Here is a 17,161-nt window from a genome sequence, read left to right as displayed (position 1 = left end):
TCCCCCTACTTCTCCCAAAACACCCAGAATCTCATGAGCCCGATGTCAGTACCTGTCACACCGCAATTCCCATGAATAGCTCCGTCTGCTTTTGGGGCCAGACCCCAGCAGGTAGGAATCAGATCTCGCTCCAGTAGCGTAAATGGGGCAAAGTATCAGCTGGTGCAAATCAAGGTCGCTCCTTTAGATTCAATGGGCCAGACCCCAACTGGCATAAATCAGCTGTCTCGCCATTGGAGTCAATGGCCCAGATCCCCATGTCTTGAGTCAATTAGCTTAATTTTGCTTCACTCTGGAGAAAGATCCCGCGCACAATATTTCGCTGGGCTGTGAGGAGGGAGGGTCCTGACTAGACTTTTTTTTTTTGGTGTTAGCTTTTTTCAAAAGTAAAACCCTGGTCGACCTTGTGATTCTTGCTGAGCTCTTGTCTTCGAAGACGAGACAGAACTAAATTGCTTCTACTGAGTTACTGAAGCGATCTGGAGGTTAGAAAGGTGTCACGTGACAGGAACAAGCCAAATCCACCGTGAGCAGGGTAAACGCTACCGGAGGGTATTAGCTGTTACATGGTGAGGGAAACAGCCTTTAACTGGGGTCTATAGGAGAGGACGAAATGGTCTTGCCACAGATTTAATTTCTCTGGTTTGATTCTGTGAGAGAAACTTCACCATAAGATTCTATTCTATCCAGGTTCCTGTATTCACCCATCATTGTGGTGACTTTTGCCCCCTGAAGATCTGGAAACAATATATTTAACCACGAAGGCTCCAGAAATCCTGCTTTGGACAGCAACAGCATTTCTATCTTTGAGTAAGTGTCCGCTAAAAAGGGAAACGAAAGTTAGAACTTCTGTTACCTAATGGGTTTGAAAAGGGGGAAACTGGAAGCTAGAATTCCTGGGTTCTGTTCATAGCCGAGGGAGGAGAGCAGCGGTGTAGCAGGTTAAAAGAAGGGGTCTGAGCTTTTCGTCCCACTTCTGGGACAGGAGGAGAGTCTAGTGGTTGAGAGCAGTTAGACTGAGCATCAGGACTCCTGGATCCTATATCCAGCCCCGAGTGGGGATCATGCTGTAGTGGGTAGAGCATGGATGATTAGGACTCAGGACTCCGAGGTTCCATTCACAGCTTCACTGCTGCCTTACCTAGAGCGTGGGGCAAACCCATCCCTCAGTCTGTGCCTGCGACATTCTCTTTGTACAAGATGCGTAAAAACAATCTTCCCATTTCTGGGAGGCCCTGAGTCCTAAAAGGCTTCTGTTCTCCTCACACGAGACTGGCTGAAGATGTGCAATAGTTTTACATGCTTAATTAGGGTGAACTTTTTCTCTTTCCTTCCGTGCAGGTTCCAGCCAGGGACAAGGCAGTGTCACGCAAACACAAGGAGAGCTGGAAAAGTTGGGGGTTCAGACTGTCACCCTGGAGTGTACTTTCTCCACTGGATACAAGTATTATTACTTATTTTGGTACAGACAGCAACGATCAGGAGCAATGGATTTCCTCTTCCGAATATTTCAGAATAACGCTAAAAAGAACGGAGCGGGAGAAGGTTTTCTGCAGAATTCAGGAAATCCTCAAAATTCTTCACTTTAATAATTAAAGAGCTAGAGCCGACGGACTCGGCGATGTATTTCTATGCTCTGTGGGAAGACACTGTGAGGCGTTTAATAGAGAGCCCTGTACAAAAACCACCCCCTGGGCTTTATCATCATGAGAAAAACAACTGCAGAGTAGAATTCCCAGGCAACAGACAGATGGTTAAACGAGATGATGGTGCTGGTATAAACCACACGAATTGACACCCATGGAGATTTATGCCCCTAATTCACCATTGTGTTACTTCAGATTAACCTCAGTTTACCCACTCTGGGTCTGCTCCTCAGCTGCGGTGAATCACTGTGGGCCAGATGGAGTCAGCTGGCCCAGGTCCACCATAGGTCTCAGTCAGCTGTACTTCCATTGGGGCTGGATTCCCCCAGCTAGAGTAAACCAGCATGGGGCCAATGGGAGAGATACACAAAGACACAACACACAGAAGCATGCAGACACACGCGCACGTGCAAACACAAACAATAGAGACAGATAGAAACACACCCACACTCACAAAACCGGCACACACAACACAGAGCTTTTAAGACGTCCCACAATGTATTTAATTCACTTCTCACCACGTAGCAACAAGAAGTACAATAAAAAGGAAAATGAATCAGAAAAAACGACAGAAAGCCAGAAACTGTCCTTCCAGGAAATGCAGAGGAAGGAATTTGTCCCACGAGTTCTCACCTGCGCTTCAGTTGCAGAACCCAGTCCGTTTCCTGTGTCTGTTACGCATTTCCCGAATCCCTCCCTCTTCTGCTAGGCCGGTCTCGCACTAACCTCTCCCAGTCCTTCCGAGAAGTTGCCTTTAAATTCTTCTCGCAGCGACCACTCAGCTTGTCTGGCTCCAGCTGTCTGAGGCACCATGGAGACGCGTTTCATTCTCCACCTTTGGATCTTTAACCTACTAGGTAACCGGGCTCTGGGTTTTTTGAAGAAACGTCATGGAATTCGGCTCCCAACTCCCGTTCTACCCAGAATCCGAATCCAGATCCTAACCCTGACCCAGATCTGAACGCCCCTGCTAGCTTTAACCTTAATTTTTGCGCTAACCTTAATTTGTTCGAAATCAGGCGGATAAACCCCTTGGGCTATTTTAAAATTCACAGCCTAGACCTGCCAACGCACCTGGCTGTCCTTGAACGTGAGTGTCTCGTTGCAGGTGCGGTGCTGGGTGACTCGATCCGGTCCAATGAACCCGCGGTGCCCAGATCACAAGGCGACACCGTGACCCTCAGCTGTTCTTATGAAACTAGCTACACTGCTGGTGTCTATCTCTACTGGTACCGCCAGTACCCGAACCGAGCCCCGCAGTACATCCTCCTGAGAGGAGCAAAAGGAAGCACGTTCAGTGATACTGCAGATTTCGCCCAGGAGAGGTTTTCTTCGCAGGCGAACGACACCTCCACAGTTCTGAACATCGCAGCCCTGGAGCTGGCAGACACAGCGGTGTATCTCTGCGCCCTGCGTCTGGCACAGTGACAGAGCCTCACAGCAGAGCTGTACAAAAACCTCCCAGCCCTGCTGCAGGGGATGCCACAGGCCTTAAAACGGGCTGCAGCGCCTTGAAACAGCCTGAGTACTGACGCTGCTTAAAATACATCTCCTCCTAACAGTTACAGGTTTCTGTAAAGAGCTAATTTAAACACAATCCTTGAATAATATTATGGGCCTGATCTTTAATTAGGAAACCATTAATACCTATTTTCTTAGCTGACGAGATGACCTGTTCTGTGTTGCGTGGGGGAAAAGCATTTGTAGTAAAACAGGGGTTAAAGGTGAGTACAAATGTAGATGACGTGACATTGTTGAAAATGCAAATTGAGATAAAATGCGAATGAAAACATCCCTTTACACATGGACAATGAACCGTTAAATTGCTCATTTATGTTGAAATGGGGGTTAAATACGCGAGTTAAAATACTGGGGAAATAATTCGAAATACCCGGTTTTGAGTGGTGGGGTAAAGCTGCAGTTACCAACTCTCCCAGAGTCAAATCAATGCTCCTGTTGTAGAGACATTTGCATTTTGGGTAGATTTGTTTGGAAATTATTTAATTGCAAGACACTTTCCCCAAGAACCGTGAACTCTAAAATCACGTGGTACGTGGTAAAGTCATGACAAAGCACCGCCATCTGCTGGTTGGAAATATAAACACAGGTTGTCATTGGAAACCCTTCCACGCGCTGTCTTGGGTTTCACTCAGGCTGCCGGCAAAGGCAGCAGAGGAAAGACGAAAATGATTTTAAACAATTCTTTCAGGAGTTGTGGCTGGGCATTTCAAAGGAGGTTAATGGAGTTGGGTGCCTCATCCCATTACATTTGTTGTGATAATCCCAGACGTTATTGCCTGTAAACATATTCATGCCCCATCCCACTGAAACCTGGGTGCGTCAAAAAATCTCAACAGTCCCTCCATGAGTTAGAAAACATCCTCCCTATTTTACAGCCAGGGAAACTGAGGCATAGAGGAGGAGGATTACACATCGTCACACACACACACAGTCTGTGGCAGAGCTGGTCTCTGAATCCCAGAGCAGACCCTTGTCCACAAGCCCATCCCTCTCCCGCTAAGAACACCAATATCTCAGCTGCAGGCTGACCTGAACCCACTGTGTTTCCTGGATCTGCGGAGAGTTCCCCAAAACTCCTCCCTCTTCCTCTCCGTCGGTTTCTAATGAATTTTCCACAGTTGTTGCTGCCCTTAGAGAGGTGACATTTATGTTCCTCTGAGGCAGCGGCAGTAGCTGGGAGTTTGAAACTTGGTCGGTATAGATTGAAGATACTATGGAGACGCGTTTTATTCTCAGCATTTGGATAGTTCTGCTAGGGAACTGGGCTGGGATTTCAAAGAGGTCTCAGGAAACTAAACACTCAATTCCCATTGAACTGTAAACCTAACCCCACACTTAACCCTTACCCAAGACTGTAACCAAAATGCGAATGCTACAACCTGACAGTTCACCCTCACCACAACCCTAAACCCTCCCCCTGCCCTAGGGGGTGTAGAAGTACAGCCCCCCCCCCAGCCCAGTCTCTTCCCTAGAGAACCTACAGTCTAAGGGTGACTGCCCGTCTCTGCCACTGAGCTGCTATATGAACTTGGGCAAGTCCTTTCTACTCTCTGTGCATGTTTCCCTCCCATCCCCTTGTCTGCCTTTCCCTGCTGCACAGGCAATGTCTTAGGGGCAGGGAGCGTCTGTGGCGATCTGTTTTTAAAGCACCTGTCACGCTGCCTAGGGAGGCCCCTGCTGGAATAATCACAGTGCGGCACCAGCCTGTTCTGGAGATGGGACACCAGGGCCAATGGATCGGCCAAGCCATTCTCGCCTGGGATACACCTGAGGGTAAAACCAGGCCTCGCCCCATATTCCTCACCCGCTGCTGCCCCCTAGCGGCCATTCCACTCCAACCACCTTCAGCTGCATCAATCCGCGATTCATTGAAATCCTGTTTTCTTTCGCTGCCCCTCATCTTTTATTTTTTAAATCCCTGATACAATTTTCTGTGCCTGCTAGTGAGACAGGCTGGCGCATCGCTGTGTTACCCACTTCGGCCAGTGGCTTATAACCATCTTTTTGCTTCCTTGATGTCGGTGTGCGCCCGCTACATAAATATTGCTTAACCCAGGAGAGCAAAGCATAGAGGGAAACCCATGAATTATAGGGACAGCGCCTTAACTGCTAGAAACCGGATCAGCTGCCCCGGATTTAAATGCTGCTCCGCTGATTTACATCAGCTACGGCTCTGCCCATGGTCTCCAGTGGAACTGTGGCCAGTTTGCTCCGGCTGGGGAACCGGCCCAATGACTCTGATGGAACCCAATTAATCTGCACCAGTGGAGGACCAGGCCCAGTGCTCTCAGAAGGAAAACCCTTTCCCTCCCCCACCCACTTGAACAGGGTAAATGTACCGAGTTGCTTCCAGCCTGAAGGCCACCCCTAGAGGCTGAGCGGTGTCACAGCTTCATCTCATCCAGGTTCAGCTGCAGCCACTTCATGCTGCGGCTGAGTCCCTGACAATGAGCCTGGCCGCTTTGCTGCTGGTGCTGGCTCCAGGTATTCGAGGCTCTGCTCTGAGCAGGGCGCACGGGTTGGGATTTCCAGGCTGTTGGGGAATGGCTTTTCTGAAAGAATGGTGCTCCGATACCACGGGGATGGGCGCCCGTGGGTAGACAGATGGACAGTGCAGAGGGGAGGATGGGCAGAGGGAAGGGTGGATGGATGGACAGGCAGACAGTACAGAGGGAAAGGTGGATTTTCGTTCGCTTCTTTTCTCCTTTGTCTGCACAGAGGTGCATGTATTTTCCTGTCACTGCTGAGCAAGAAAACCTGGACTAAAACCAGCCTCCTCCCTCCAGGCGCGTTGGCCCAATACACGGTGACCCAGGAGCCGTCCCAGGTCGCTGCCAAGGAAGGAGAATCCATCCAGCTCAACTGCTCCTACACGGGCACCGCGTACAGCGTGCATTGGTACCGCCAGCCCCAGGGGGGCCAGCCGCGGTTCCTGGCGCTCCTGTCCTCTAGCCGCAGAGACACCCGAGAGAATTTCACCATGAGCCTGGACACCAAAACCAAAAGCAGCTTCTTGTACCTGAACAGCAGCCGCCTGGCAGACTCTGCTGTGTATCTGTGCGCGCTGGAGCACAGTGCCAGGTGAGCACAGGCAGCCCGTCACAAAACCCTGGGTGGGGGCAGGGCACACGGACCCGAGAGAGGAGACAAGCAGAAGTTAGAATAGAACAGCGGATATGAGCACAGAGAGAAGAAAGGAAAGTAGACCAGAGTCGGCGAGAGGCAATAAGAATAGAATGGAACAGAAGAGAACACACGGGAATGGACCGGAACAGGAGCGATGTGAACAGAATAAAGGGGAGAGAAGAGAAGAGGGGTCAGTAATTTAAGGAAGAAACTTGAAGAATCAGCTGGAAAATTATAGACATTTTCACCTCTTTTGTCTTCCCCAATTGCCTGGATCTGTGGTTTTATATGAAAAATGGCTTCCTTGTCCCACAACACTAGCAGATAGGGAAGCATTCCCTGGGGAGACAACACAGGAACTCAGTCATTCCAATGCGATTTTCTCTGTTGTTCGGGTCAGACACTGTCAGACTGGTAACATGCACTCAGACATTCTCACATACAGCCACTCACAGGACACACTCGCACATGTTCTCTCTCTCTCTCTCTCTCTCACACACACACACACACACACACACACACGTATACACACTTGCACAGACAAACACACTCTCTCTCACCTAGACTCACACGCACAAATAGATTCTAGCACACAGTCAGAAACCTATACACTGAAATCACACACGCACACTCTCTGATATATATCCCCCATCATACACACTCAGAAATATAGATATCTATGCATCCACACCATCAGTCACACACACACACACACACACACACACACACACACACTTCATCTCAGAGTCAAAGAGATCCATACACCCTCTTAGATGATAATATCTTTGATTGGATCAGCTTCTGTTGGGGAGACAAGTTTTCCAGTTACACGGAGCTCTTCCTCCGCTGGGAAGCGTGTCTCTCACCAGCAGAAGTTGCTCCACTGAAAGATATGACCTGACCCACCTTGTCCCTACAATAGTGTGGGACCACCACAGCTACAAGAACACGGCACACTCCTAGATAAACAGCCTGTCCCCCCGAATGCATCCCACACCCAGAGAATTTCCTGTGTCAGACGTAGATCTCTCGGCAAAGGGACCCAGTCCTGCCAGGGTCTGACAGACCCCACAGCACCCATGAACTTCCTTCTCCTGCCAGGTATTACTCCCTTTTGTACCCAGTCTTTGTTATTCTCTCTCTCACACACACAGACACTTCCCCCCTCACCCTCAGGCAGGATTTAAGAGCTTGGCGTCCCTTGGTATTTTACAAGCAAAGAGCTGAGTTTACGCCAGTCCCATCTCTTCCTGTCAGCTCTACTGAGCACAACAGACACGTGCAGTTTGTAAAACTCCATCTGTTTCCTGCTGGCTCATCTCTATCCCTCCACTGTAAGGGGACTTCCAGCCAAACGCCCGCCCCTCCCTGGGCGTGACCTCCGCTGGCCTCCCTCGCCCTGTTTTCCCCACAGGGGCCCGCGGCCCATACGCCGTCACTCAGGACAAACCTGCTGTCTCCAGCGAGGGACAGTTACCGTGGGGAGCGCGGAGCATCCCTTGCTACCAGCAGGTCCCAGGCGCTTCCCCGCAGCTCATGATATTAAGGATCACAGGTGGCTGGGAACAGGGAGATTCCTTCACCAGGTCCTTGGAAACCACCCACCGGTGCAGCTCACTCAGCTTCCCCAGCAGCCAGCCTGGGCCCTCAGCCGTGTACTTGCACTAGTACAAAACCCACTGCAGCCTGTCAGGGAGGTGGGTGTGCGCGTGCGTGCAAAGACTTGTAGAGCCCTTGGGCCTGTGTGGGAAACGATTTTACTCTCAGCGCTCGCATGCCACGGAGATGAGTGTCAGCACAACAGATAGTGCAGCAAGAGGGAGGGATGGACAAAGCAGCGGGCAGGGTGGCTAAATGGATGCATAGACAGAGGTGCAGCAGGCAATCTAGCTAGCTATTTAGATACTGGGTCAGGAAAGCGAGGAGCTCGATAATGAAGCATGAAGACTGCAGAGAACGAGAAGAGACATTTTCCTTCCTCCACATTCTAATAACCAAACACTCAAATATAAGATCGTTTGGAAGAAGTCGCTGTCATTGAAGACACAGCAGGAAACATCACTTCCTTGTGTAGAAGTAGCCTGCGACACTTATACTTGCGGATTATTCATCCAGACACGTGAAATCTATTTAAGAACATAAGAATGGCCATACCGGGTCAGACCAAAGGTCCATCTAGCCCATTATCCTATCCACTAACAGTGCCCAGTGCCAGGTGCCCCAGAGGAAATGAACAGAACAGGAATCAGCAAGTGACCCACCCCCTGTCACAGGTTACATTTCAGGGGAGGGAAAAGGCTCCTCTTCAGCAGTTTGCGCCATTATTATAGTAAGCCCTGTGGCCGGGTTTGTCTGTACTAGTCCCGTGGGCCATTCACATGGCGCTGTAAAGCCGTGTAGCCCCAGCAAGGATGCGAATTTGAAAGAGGCCCCCGCTCTTCCCCACAACCCATCTGTGTCTGGAAGCCAGGCTCCGCCCACCCACAGCACCCACTTGCTCAGAGCAGATCTGCAAAGTGACCCCCTGGGACTCATTTCCCGGCTGTGTTAGGCTACCCGGAGCTGCCGCCAGTGGGTCCCGAAGAGGCTCCTGGTTCAGGAGGCGGAGCTGGTAAATTGCCCCGGAGGAAGAAGTAAATCTACCTGCGAGGGGCTGAACCTTTTGTACTGAACGGGGAACACCCGGCAATACAGCTTCTTTGCTGAGGGACAATGGGGAGACCCTGGCAGCTGTTCCCACGCCTGCTGCTACTGCTGGTGAACATTCCCTGTAAGTCTGGGGGCAGGAAACGCCACAGAAGACGCTGAACATGATGGTGGATTTAAGAGACAAGGACTAATTCCCTGACTCTCCCTTTGCTTTGCTAATCAGGCACCGGGCTCTGTACTGGGTGGGGATACAGGACTCCTGGGTTCTATTCCCAGCTCTGGCCCGCTGGCATTCCTTCGCCTTTCTGTGCCTCAGTTTCCCCTCCCACCCTTTGCTTGGCTATTTAATCTGTAAACTCTTTGGGGTAAGGGCTGTCTCTTATTATTGTGCCCTTGGGAATCTCGCAGCCAGCAATAATCTAGGGCTAACCCGAACCCCAACCCTAACCCCAGATTATGGCTATCTAGGAATACAGCAATATAGGAAATAGCAGTGGTGGACCAGATGCAAAGCCCCTGGAAATGAAGAGAAACTCCCCTGGGCTTCGCATCCAGCCAGTGTGTGAACGGAGCAGAGGTGCCCTGTCATCTATGAGGTGTGTCTTTTCTCTTCTGCCCACAGGGGGGAGCTGCCAGGCCGAGGTGCACCAGAACCTGTCTGCGGTCACTTGGGAAGGGCAGAACGGCAGCATCTCTTGCCACTACACGGCGAGCAATTTCTGGAATTTGCAGTGGTTCAGGCAGCTGCCCGGAGGCCAGCCTGTCTCCTGCTGATTCTGGTGTCCGATGGGAAACTAATCAAGGAGCCCAACCTCACCGCGGAGCTCGACAAGTGGAAGCGGCTGAGTTCCTGCACATCAGAGAATCACAGCTGGGAGACGCAGCCACCTACTTCTGCGCCGTGGCGACACAGCGACACAGGAGCACTGGCAGCCTGTGCAAAAACTCCCCAGCTAGAGGGTAACTGTCAGGCTGGCTGGCGGTACAACACCACCTACTTCTTACACAGTGCATCTCTGAGCGTGCTTCGCCTTCCTTGTCATGATCAGACCCCAGCACCCTGGTGAGGCAGGGCAGTGCGAGGATCCCCATCGCACGGGCCAAGAGCTGAGACAGAGAGAGGCTGAGGAGGGAATGCACTTCGGGAATACCTGTTAGGGAAAGACCTCGAAGGTAGTGGCCCTCAACCTTTCCAGACGAGGGTTCCCCTTTCAGGAGTCTGGTTTGTCTTCTGGACCCCCCAAATTTCACCTCACTTAAAAACTACTTGCTTACAAAAATCAGACCTAAAAATACAGAAGTGTCCCAGTCACACTAGTACTGAACAATGGTTGACTTTCTCATTTGTACCATATAATTATAAAATAAATCAGTTGAAATATAACTACTGTACTTACATTTCAGTGCATAGTATATAGAACAGTATGAACAAGTCATTGTATGAAATCTTAGTTTGTACTGGCTTGGCTTGTGCTTTTTCTGTAGCCTGTTTAAAACTAGGCAAATCTCTAGATGAGTTGATGTATCCCCTGGAAGACCTCCGTGTACCCCCAGGGGTCCATGTACTCGGGACCTGGTTAAGAACCACTGGTCTAAGGAGCCTGAAGGTTTGGAGGGAGGAAGGAAATTAAAAGATAAAATATAAAAACAAATGAAAAGGGATAAAATAAAAGAAAAAAGAGATGGGTGGATTTATAGATACAGAGAGAGAGGGACAGGCAGCCAGACATAAGAAACAGAAACGGAGATTCAAAAAAGTACTCCAGTGGCACAAAATAGCCCCCTTTCTTGGGGGACCATTAGACACTGAGGATTAAATCGAGACTGATCTCCGAGTGCCACAGACTGCGCCTCTACAACACAAGGCTGAGACAGCGGCAGAGTGTTTGTGCATAGCTGGCACTGCCCGTTCCCATGGAGCCCAGCTCTGGGGATCACCTTTGTCCAGGGAGGCAAGTCAGAGTGTTAAACCCAGCGAAAAGGGACCTGTGAGCACAGAGACAAAATGTACCAACAGTGACAACCACAGGGGATTCACTTCAGTGTGTACGTCTCTGGCCAGGAGGGCAGCATTTCTAACGAAGAGGAAGGAGATTGGGGTCAATACAGTTGCACCTGTGTATTGTCTCTGTGCCCGGCAGAGGGCAGCTTTTCCCCTAAGACACCAGAGGCAAAGGGTTACTCCAGGGCATGGTTCTGTTTTTTTTTTGAGACTAGGGGTTTGTCCCTGATTGGCTGGGCTCATTAATGTGTCTGATCCCTCCAGCAAAGAGGGCTGCAGACAGATTCTGCATTGCTGTCCCGGAGGCAGGGAAAAGCATCATCCCTTGGCCTTAGTGCGCTGAGGGGTAACCCGGAGCAGCAATGAAGAGGCAGCTGACACCCTTGTCAGTGATACTGTCCATTCAGTTCTACTGTAAGTGTAGGGGGAGTTTGTCTGTCTAGACTGTGAGTGTCTCAGGGAGGGGGCTTTTCCCCATGGTGTCTGTGCAGTGCCCGGAGTAACAGGGATCTCAGTTCCTGGGGGTCTCTGCGGAGTCCGGCACAATGCCCCTCCCCCAGCTCACTTCAGTTCTATTATATGTTTGTGGAGGTTTTGTCTGTTGAGCTCTGGGGACAGGAACTGTCTTGTATTCTGTGTCTCTGCAGCGCCTGGCACAAAGGGCTCTGATCTCAGCTGGGTCTCCAGGTGCTATAATAATAACTCATAGAGTTTAACGCCGGCAAGGCTCTAATCTGACCTCCTGTGCACCGAACAGGCCACAGAGTTGCACTGAGTTACTCCACTATTGAGATAATAATAATGTGGGGATGAGGAAGGTCTGGTGCTTTAGCCACTAGACGTGAGCTCATTTCCTGGCTCCGCCAGAGACTACCTGACCTTGGGCAAGTGACTTAGGCTTGGATTTTGGAAGGAGACCAACAGATTCAGGTGCCTGAATCCCATTGAAACTACAATATACGTTGAGTGCCTGGCTCCTATGGAAACCCCTCCTGACCGCTTGGTGCCTCAGTTCCCCAGAGCAGGAAGCTGAATTCACCCAGCAGTGCTAGTCCTGATGACCTAAGAGGCCTCCATTCTCCAGGAGATGCTGTGCTGAACATCACAGGAACGGAGCAGGCACTCAGCTGCTGCTTATCAGGGTAGGTTTGTTGTCTTTGATGGAGCCACATACATTTACACCAAGGCCCACAGAATTAAGAGATTCTGATTTATTTTGGCTGAAGAAGAAACAGTGAGAAGGAGCAACCACTGGGGAAGATGAGGGGCTGATTAGAACAGAACAAGCTCATCTGTTGCTTCTCCATTTGCCTTTGTCTACAGGGGTGAGCTGCCAAATTAAAGTGGATCAGAGTCCTCCATCTCTGATCAGATCCCAAGGAGATCTCCATTCTGACCTGCAGCTACTCAGGAACAGTGTCCCACGTACACTGGTACAGGCAGTTTCCTGGGAAAGTCCTGCCTTCCTGCTGAGCCTGTATAAGGATGGGAATGTTACCCAGGGCCAAATCTCATAGCGGAGTTCTTGAAAGGAGAGACGGAGCCATCTACACATCAACGGTTCTCAGCTCGCCGACTCAGCCGGCTATTTCTACGCTGTGGAGACACAGGAAACAAAGTGGCCGCCCTCTGAACAAAACTGTAACTGCTAGGGGGCAGTGTTGCGCCTTGAAAGCCGTGTATTGGGGAGGAAGGTAATTGCATGGGTCTCTGCAGTGAGTCTGTGTTTTGTCTGGAGGGAAGGGCCTTGCTGCTGGTAGTAGAAATGCAAGTAGATTTAAAAAGCTCCAGGAGAGGACGGAGGAGCCTGCAGGTGATAAATACACGAGGAGCCAGGAACCCTTCTAGGTCCTGGGTCACAGAAATGAGGGGCAGCGCAAGGACGAGGTGTCCTGGGGCCCTACTAGTGATCCTGGTCATTCGTCTTTACTGTAAGTCCCGGCAGTTTAAACCCCTTGATAATAACGGGAGTCAAGATTCTCAGAAGTGACGAGTGATTCCGGGTGCCCCCGTTTCATAGATTTTAAGGTAGAAGGAAACATTGTGATAATTTAGTCTGACGCCCTGCGCCCCAGGCAACTTCCCCAGTGATTCCTGCATTGGGCCCCTGCTCTGTGTCGAGCTGGAGAAAGACATCGAGTCTTGATCTAAAGACTCCAAGCTGGAGAATCCACCCACTTCCCTAGGTAAGTTTCTCCAATGGCTAGTCACCATTACAGAGGTGGCACCTTATTTCTAGCCTGAATTTCTCTAGCTTCAGCTCCCTCCATCGGCTCTTGTCATGCTTTTGTCTGCTATATTAAAGAGCCAGTTACTCAGAAATCTCCTTCCCACCTAGATGCAGAGAGACTGGGATAAAGTTACCTTTGAAGAATTGTTACAAGAGTGGCTTAAATCATTCCTGTAGTCACACGATAGAGCATTGCCCTATAACTGATGTTCCCGAGCTGAAATCAGATGTCACTAGTATTTGTATTACCCCAGTGCCTAGGCGCCCGAGCCATGAACCAGGAGCCCATTGAGCAAGGCTCTGTCCAGACACGGGACAGGAGATTCCCTTTCCCAGAGACTTTATAGGCTAGACTACAGCTCACACTGAAATCCCATGCGCACGTCATACTTGGCATCACAGTCTTAAAGTCACCTCAAATCATCCCTGTCGCTCTTTTCTGGCTGGCTGGGGACACAGCCTCTGATAATCGGACTCTTTACGGTGTCTTGCGTTGAGCACCCAAGAATCATGAGTCACTTTTGCAAATCTTAACCTAGGGGAGGTGATGAATGCCAGAATAATGTGAAAATGATGTGTTCTTCTGTTCTCCTGGGATTTAGGGATGATGGAGGGACCTGATTCATTGATCATTCTGTTTATAAATCTAAATTCCCTTTCACTAGGTGTAAGTTGCCAGGTTAATGTGGCGCAGAGCCCGCCGTCCCTGAGCGGCTCTGAAGGACAGGACTCCAGCCTGACCTGCAGTTACTCCGGCACGGCGAGAAATGTGCAGTGGTACCGCCAGGCCCCAGGGGAAAGCCCCACCCTCCTGGGGATTTTGTACAAGGACAGGCGTGCCACGTGGGGCTGAATCTCAGAGCTGAGCTCGGACCAGAGACAAGCACAGCTGCCTGAACATCACCGAGGCGCAGCTGCAAGACGCAGCCACCTACCTCTGTGCAGTGGAGACACAGTGACACAAAGGGCACCCAGCCTGTGCAAAACTGTAGGCTGGAATTGTCAAAGGTGCCTAAGAAGGTTAGGAGCCCCTTTTCAGAAAGGGCTTAGGGGCATGTTGGAAAGGTATTTAGGTGCCTACAGAAGGAGATAGGTGCCTAGTGGGATTTTCAAACGTGCTTAGGTGACTAATTCCTGTTAATAAGGTTCCTACATGCTTTTGAAAATCCCACCAATGCTGCTCTGCTTCTTTAGGTGCCTAAATACCTTTAAAAATCTGTCCCTAGCAACCTGAGCCTTGATAGTCAATGGGATTGAGGATGCTAAATTGCCTGGGTGCTTTGAAAATGTTACCTTAAGTGCAGAAGCAGTGGATAAATTGCACCCTGGGCTTTCTCTGACCTCAGGAAGATCAGGGAAGTAAAGTCTTCGCAGATCTTGGTTTGAAGCCTTGAACTTTTTGCGGGGGGAACCATTGATTCTCGGAACCTCGCTGCCTAGTTTCTCTGCTGAACCACAGCAGATCGCTACCAGCAATGAGAACAGCTATGGACGCCCTGCCCGGGGAGCACTAGTGAAACCAGACACTGAGTGCGATAGAATCAATGCTTATTTGCTAAAAAGGAAACATTGTCAGCTCTAAGTAACGGTGCAAGTTTCCATTGGAGCGATGTCTGCTGTTCACCAGCTGGAGACGAGGTCCATTGACCCGTCAATGGAGCTATGGCCGATTGACACCAGCTCGGAGGTGGTTCGTGATCAGTAACATGAGATGATCCTTGGTTTCTGTAACATCTTGGATTTATTTTCTCTTTCGTACTCGGAGGGAGCTGCCAAGTGGAGGTGCATCAGGACACGTCGGTGGGCACTCTGGAAGCACAGAGCAGCAGGATCGCCTGCCGATACCAGGCTCTGGTCCTGTCCAGTTTGCATTGGTTCAGACAGCCCCCAGGGCAGAGCCCTGCCTCCCTCCTGATGCCTATCAGGATGAGAACATCGCACAGGGCGGAAATTTCACAGCACAGCTCTTTCCAGACAAGAAGCTGAGCTATTTGCATATGAGCAACTCCAGGCTCGGAGATGCAGCCAGCTACTTCTGTGCAGTGGAGACACAGGGTGGTTCTCAGGCTATGCAAAAGTTCTGCAGCTGGGTTCTAGCCACATTTATTAACAAGGGACTTGCAAACTTAGGTTATTGAATGCAGCCCTCTGCCTTCACTAGCAGGACCACGTACTGATTTTGCCCCAGATCCCTAAGTAGTCCCCACAAGTATTAAACTCACAACATTGGGTTTACCAGACCAACAATCAAACCACTGAGCTAACTCTCAGGATCTGTAGCAAAAATCTGTCTGGGATTGGTCCTGCTTTGAGCAGGGGTTGACTAGATGACCTCCTGAGGTCCCTTCCAACCCTGATATTCTATGGTGAATATAATTTGAACTGCAGTCTTTGTACTAGATGCCTGTGCTATGCAGGGATCAGACCAGATGATCATAAAAGTATATTTATTAGGAATTCTGGAAAAGGCTCCCCATTTGACTCAACTTTCCTGTGATAATGAGAAAGACATTCACAGTTGTAGCCACCCCTGCTTTCCTTAAATAAAGACAAATGAACACAACGTCCTCCAAGCAGAGCTGTGTGTGACCCAAAACAGGAGAAGATGTAGAAACTTCCTGAAATCCCATGAGGAATTTGTGATGTGGAGTAGAAAGGAACTGAACCTGAGTTCTCAGTTCAAAGATGGCTAATGTAGCCCTTGGATGTATAAACAGGGGAGTAGTGAGTAAAAGTAGAGGTGATTTTACCTCTGTAAACCACATTGATGACACCAATGCTGGAATACAGTGGCCAGCTCTGATATCCACATTTTAAAAGGATGTTGAAAAATTGGAGACGGTGCTTAAAAGAGCCACAGAAAATTATTCAAAGGCTGGAGAAAATGCCTAACAGCTTAATCTGTTTAGTTTAATCAAAAAGAGCAAGTGATGACTTGTTTATGGTGTATAAATGCCTTCCTGGGGAGAACACTCCTGGGTCTAAATGGGCTGTTTAATCTAGTGGAGAAAGGCACATCAAGAACCAATATGTCTGGAAGCTGAAGCCAGACAAATTCAAATGAAGCATTAAAAAAAGTATCTCTTGATTCTTCAAACCAAGACTAGCTGCTTTTCTTTCACAGGGTTACTGGCCTAGTGGATAGGGAGAAGTTGTAGACATGGTAGACCTTGATTTAGTAAAGTGTTTGAGACAATCTCACATCATTCTTATAAGCAAACTAGGGAACCATTGTCTACATGAAACTATTATAAGGTGGGTGCAAAACTGGTTGAAAGACCGTACTCAAAAGAGTAGTTCTTTGTTAGACTCAGAGGGCATATCTAGGTGGGGTCCCACAAGGGTCAGTCCTGGGTCCAGTAATATTCAATATTTCATTAATGACTTGGATAATGAGATTGAGAGTAGGCTTATACAATTTGCAGATGACAGCAAGGGTTTGCAAACACTTTGGAGGACAGGATTAGAATTCAAAATGACCTTGACAAAATAGAGACTGGTCTTAAATCAACAAGATGAAAGTCAGTAAAGACAAGTGCAAAGTTCTTCACTTAGGAAGTTGAAAAAAATCAAAAGCACAACTACAAAATGGGGAATATCTAGCTGGTTGTAATGCTGAAAAAGAGCTTGGGGTTTATGGGGATCACAAACTGAATATGAGTCAATAATGGGATGCAGTTGTGAAAAAGGCTAATATGATTCTTCCCAACAGGTGTCTGGGTAGTTGAAGTCTCCATCACCACCAACACCTGTCCTTTGGATGATTTTGTTAGTTATTTTAAAAAAGCCTCATCCACCTCTTCTTCCTTGTTAGGGGTCTGTATAGATCCCTACCATGACATCACCCTTGTTTTTTACTGCTTTTATCCTTTCCCAGAGACTTTCAACAAGTCTCTCCTATTTCCATCTCAACCTCAGTCCAAGTTTATACATTTTTGATATACACCTCTATCCCGATATAACGCGGTTGTGGGAGCCAAAACCCTT

The 17,161-nt window shown here is 49.3% G+C and overlaps 1 long non-coding RNA gene and 2 gene segments (V, D, J or C); all 3 read left to right on the top strand.

Moving 5' to 3' along the window:
* Positions 1-455: 455 nt before the first annotated feature.
* LOC120393337 lies at positions 456-1,535 on the top strand. Its single transcript, XR_005592000.1, has 3 exons — positions 456-569; positions 691-810; positions 1,342-1,535. It is a non-coding gene; the product is annotated as an uncharacterized LOC120393337 (long non-coding RNA).
* Positions 1,536-2,368: 833 nt separating this feature from the next.
* On the top strand, positions 2,369-3,971 carry LOC120393335. The segment is given in 2 exon segments: positions 2,369-2,503; positions 2,755-3,971. Coding segments are annotated over 2 exon segments (366 nt in total).
* Positions 3,972-5,614: 1,643 nt separating this feature from the next.
* Positions 5,615-7,834, top strand: LOC120393338. The segment is given in 2 exon segments: positions 5,615-5,651; positions 5,954-7,834. Coding segments are annotated over 2 exon segments (336 nt in total).
* Positions 7,835-17,161: the final 9,327 nt, after the last annotated feature.

This window comes from Mauremys reevesii, unplaced genomic scaffold (genome assembly GCF_016161935.1).
Source record: "Mauremys reevesii isolate NIE-2019 unplaced genomic scaffold, ASM1616193v1 Contig183, whole genome shotgun sequence".
In the NCBI taxonomy this organism is placed as follows: domain Eukaryota; kingdom Metazoa; phylum Chordata; order Testudines; family Geoemydidae; genus Mauremys; species Mauremys reevesii.
The sequence above is the reverse complement of the archived record's forward strand: the minus strand, read 5'-3'. Positions and strand labels throughout refer to the sequence as shown.